Below are 4,404 nucleotides of genomic sequence, written 5' to 3' on the forward strand. Positions count from 1 at the left end.
GTTGAGAGACTTCTGTCTCATACCCACATCAGCTTTCCGACCTGACCATTGGTAGTAACTTACCCCTATCCCAGGTCGGACTTTACATGCTCCTCCACTCAAAGCACCCCAGCCCTTCCTTTTTATATTCCAGGTATATCACCGACCAACGCACCTCGGTCACCGAGTTTTCATCCCCTCGAACGGAAACGGGAACGGATTGGTTGGATTGGATATCCGTCTCCGGAGGAGTTTTGAGTGCAGAAAGGTAGCAGGCGGCTCGGCGGTGAAGTTCCGTTTACAGTTAGCCATTTTACCCCACGCCGCTGCGGTGCATCTCAGCCCTACGCAGAGCACACAGTGCCATAAGGTACTGAAGTTAATTAAATTAATGAACGTTAGGGGTCCTATTTCCCGATCACGCGATGATGCGTCTTTCGAGGAGCGCGGGCTCTCGAGTTTTGTCTTGCCTCGCCTTGCTATTGTCTTCATTCCCCTTCGGGTATTAAAATCCTCGTTGTACTTCATACAAAGTCAATTTCTCGTCCACCCATCCTTCCCCGCACGTCAGGAAGGTCATTGTTGGTGACACCGTCCACTAACTAAGCGCGTGGTCGGTCACTGGAAATTGAAATGAGCAACATCGGGTATACTGTGCGGCGCAGCAGGCAGCAAACTGCTGATTAGCTGCATGAAGGCTTCCGCTCTGGCGCGTGGACTCTGGGAGGACTTGCTTGGGCCGGCTCGGTCAGCCAATGGCGGGGTTGGTTGAGTGCTTACCGTGGGACGGAAATGCTGGAAATGCTGCGGGTGATTGGGGGCTGGACAGGTACAGGGGTTTTTGTGAGAGGTGAGTCGAAGGTTGGAGGAGGGTGAAGAATGGGTGAGGGGTTGGTTTTTGTACTTATTTCGAGTGTTTGCCTGCCTGGAGTTTTGAGAATATTTTGAGAGTGGGATTCTGTTTTTTTGAAGGGAGTTATCTTTTTTGGGATACTTCCCGGCTCACCCACGTACCATTATCCCGTCGTTATATTGACAACTACACGCGCACACGCACACGCACACGCAACTGATCTCACAATGTCAGAAGTCAGCGGCCCCGATATCCCCGACACCCCGGGCACCCCAAGCGGCGCCGATGGCCCTGGCGGTCCCGATGGCCCCGATGGTCCTGATGACTCCGTTGGTGGCCCGGTAGGCGAGTCCCTGATGAAGACGTTGCTCGAGGAGACTCGAATCCCCGCGCAGCGCAACATTGACCAGTTCTGGGACCGGTTCATCACGCGAGCTCCGGGAAAGGGTAAGTGAACTCTCAACACCCTCCCTCAACCAAACAACCCAACTGTAAAACTAACAAACACACCCAGCAACAACACTCCTCCCCCAAAACGACCTCACCATCCGGCCTCCTCCCACCCCGCGCAGCCCTGCTAAAGCTGTGCCCAAGACCGTCCCCGGGCCCCCCACCTCCCACCCCCGCTCCGTAACAGCCTCCTACAACGAAGCCGCCGCCCACTGCCGCTTCAAAGTCGCTCAAATCGTAGCCGAGTGCCGGCGGCGCAACCAGCGCTACCGCGACCCGCATTTCGATCTGGATTTTGATTTGAGGTCCAATACGCGCGACTGTTTGGAGGCGTTGAGTGGATGGGCGGATGATTATCGGGTTGAGGATCCTAGGAGGTCTCGGTCTGGGTCTACGGGTGGGGGGGATAACAAGGGGAGTGAAGGGGGGAATGTGAGGAGGATGGGGTTTATCAGGGGGAGGGGTGGTGGTGTTCGGGGAGAAGGAGATGGGGGAGAAGGAGAAGAAGGGAAAGAGGACGAGCAGCTGCCGCGGTTTCATCGGCCGTGGCCGGGGAGCGAGTTCAAGCCGCGGTCGGTGAAGAGGGTGGGGGAGATATTTGAGGAGCCGCGGTTTTTTATTGACGGGCCGACGGCGAATGATGTGAGGCAGGGAAGGGATGGGGATTGTTGGTTGATGGCGGCGTTGTGTACGCTGGGGAACAAGCCGAGTTTGATTGAGAGGGTGTGTGTGGCGAGGGATGAGGCGGTGGGGGTGTATGGGTTTGTGTTTTGTAGGGATGGGGAGTGGGTTAGTGAGATTATTGATGATCATGTGAGTTTCTTTTCTTCTTAAGTTTTCTTCTTTTCTTTCCCCCCTTTTTTATTTATTTATTTATTTATCTCGGTGAGATGAGATCCTGGACTAACGACAGAAGCTCTACCTGGTCAAACCCGACTACGACGAGGCGCGCATAGGCCAAATCCGCAACGTGGAGCGGTTCGTGTGGGAGGACATGACGCACGCCGATTCGGAGGACAAGTACCGGCGCATCTTCCAGTCCGGCAGCAGCGCGCTGTACTTTGCGCAGTGCGCCCACGACAACGAGACCTGGCTGCCGCTGCTCGAGAAGGCGTACGCTAAAGCCCACGGGGACTATGCCGCTATTGACGGGGGGTTTACGGGTGAGGGCATTGAGGATTTGACGGGGGGTGTTACGTCGGAGATTTTTACGGCGGATATTTTGGATACTGTGAGTTTTTCTTTGTTTTTTTGCCGTTTTAGAAAGGGGTTGATGAAGTAAGGGGGTAAGAAGTGCACTGTCTAACTGACTCGGTAGGAACGCTTCTGGGAGGAGCTCAAGCAGGTCAATGAGGAGTTTCTGTTTGGCTGCTTTACGGGTCTCTGGTATGTTCATTCTGTCATTCTGGTCGTCGTGTTATTGCTAAGCTAACATGTGTTAGGGGCCTCGGCTACGGCGAGCGCAAGGGCATCCAGGAGGGTCACGCGTACTCGGTCATGCGTGCGGTCGAGATGGACGGCCAGCGACTCTTGCTGCTGAAGAATCCGTGGGGCAAGGTCGAGTGGACTGGCCCGTGGAGTATACCCCCCCTTTTTTTTTCCTTCTTTATTTCGACTTTTATTTATTTTTTATTTCTTTTATTTTGATCTGTAACCCCAACTGACACGTCCATGTACACGAAAAGGCGACGGCTCAAAAGAATGGACCCCCGACTGGCTCTCCAAACTAAACCACACCTTCGGCGACGACGGCGCCTTCTGGATCTCCTACAAAGACCTCCTCCGCAAATTCCAATGCTTCGACCGCACCCGCCTCTTCAGCGCCAACTGGAAGGTCGCCTCCCTCTGGACCACCCTCAACGTCCCCTGGGCCCTCGAATACCACGACACCAAGTTCACCTTCACCCTCGCCCGCCCGGGACCCGTCGTCATCGTCTTTTCCCAACTCGACGAGCGCTATTTCTACGGTCTTGAAGGGCCCTACCTTTTTGAGTTGGCTTTCCGTCTGCACCGCGCTGGGGAGGAGGATTATTTGGTCAGGACTTATGCGACGTATGCTATGCGGCGGTCGTGTAATGCTGAGTTGGAGCTGGAGGCGGGCGAGTACACGGTGGCCATTAAAATCGAGGCGTTTCGTTTGCGGGGCAGGTTGCCGGCTGAGACGGTGGTCAAGTACAACGCGCGGAACCGGCGGGAGAAGCTGTTGAGGGTCGGGAGAGCGTATGATCTGGCGCATGCGAAGGCGAGGGTGGTGGAGACGGCGGAGGAGAAGGCCGCGAGGGAAAAGTATTTTCGGTGGAGGCGGGATACGAGAAAGGAGGCGCTGCGGTCGGCGCATGATGCGAAGGTGCAGAGGGATCATTATTTTAGGAGGAAGGAGTGGTTGGCGAAGATGAAGGATGTGGAGTGGCAGAGGGAGGTGAAGAAGAAGCGGGAGGAGAGGTGGTTGGCGAAGAGGGAGGAGAGGCGGAGAGTTAAGGAGGAGGCCCAGAAGAACGAGGAAGAGAAGGAGGAGAACAGAGAGAAGAAGGAGAACAAGGAGAAGCAGGAGGAGAAGCAGGAGGAGAAGAAGGAGGAGAAGAAGGAGGAGAAGGGGGAGGATGAAAAAGAAGAGAAAAAGGAAGAGAAGAAGACAGAAGAACCCCCAACAGAGGCCCTAGATTCCGACAAACTAACCGATACCAAAGCCGACACCAAAGCCGACACCAAAGCCGACACCAAAACCGTGGAATCCGCATCCACCGAACAAAGCAACCCAGGAAACCGTCCTCTTCCCCACCGCGGACCCCCATCAGCAGCACCAGCAGAAGACGAAGAAGAGGAACAAGGCCACCCACACCCACGCCCCGGGTTGCACGGCCACCGCTGGTCCGGAGGCCGCATAAGTTCCCGCCTCCTCCGTGGCCTGCGAGGTGGAAGCCCAAGAGATGGACCCCGCGAGAACAGGCCCGACGAACCGTGGTCAGACGAGGGTGAAGAAGAACACGACGAACGACGCGGACCACCCCGTTTGTACCCCCCGGGACCTCCTCATCCCGGCCCTCCTCATCCCGGCCCTCCTCCTCCCGGTCCTCCTCGCTCCAGCCACGGCCATAACTTCTTCCGCACCCTCCGCCGTGAAC

General features: G+C 56.0%; 1 protein-coding gene across 1 annotated transcript in view; it reads left to right on the top strand.

Annotated features, from left to right (window-relative positions):
- Positions 1-1,059: 1,059 nt before the first annotated feature.
- C8A04DRAFT_36815 (calpain family cysteine protease) overlaps positions 1,060-4,404 on the top strand; it is a gene marked incomplete at both ends in the record, with an annotated part of 4,060 nt that continues 715 nt past the window's right edge. The window contains 7 exons of the mRNA XM_062783661.1: positions 1,060-1,279; positions 1,416-1,614; positions 1,840-2,095; positions 2,196-2,513; positions 2,601-2,668; positions 2,725-2,861; positions 2,968-4,047. Of these exons, the coding sequence (XP_062637527.1) occupies positions 1,060-1,279; positions 1,416-1,614; positions 1,840-2,095; positions 2,196-2,513; positions 2,601-2,668; positions 2,725-2,861; positions 2,968-4,047 (2,278 nt within the window). The remainder of the gene's footprint in view (positions 1,280-1,415; positions 1,615-1,839; positions 2,096-2,195; positions 2,514-2,600; positions 2,669-2,724; positions 2,862-2,967; positions 4,048-4,404) is intronic.

This window comes from Dichotomopilus funicola, assembly GCF_033296635.1.
Source record: "Dichotomopilus funicola strain CBS 141.50 unplaced genomic scaffold C8A04scaffold_26, whole genome shotgun sequence".
In the NCBI taxonomy this organism is placed as follows: Eukaryota; Fungi; Ascomycota; class Sordariomycetes; order Sordariales; family Chaetomiaceae; genus Dichotomopilus; species Dichotomopilus funicola.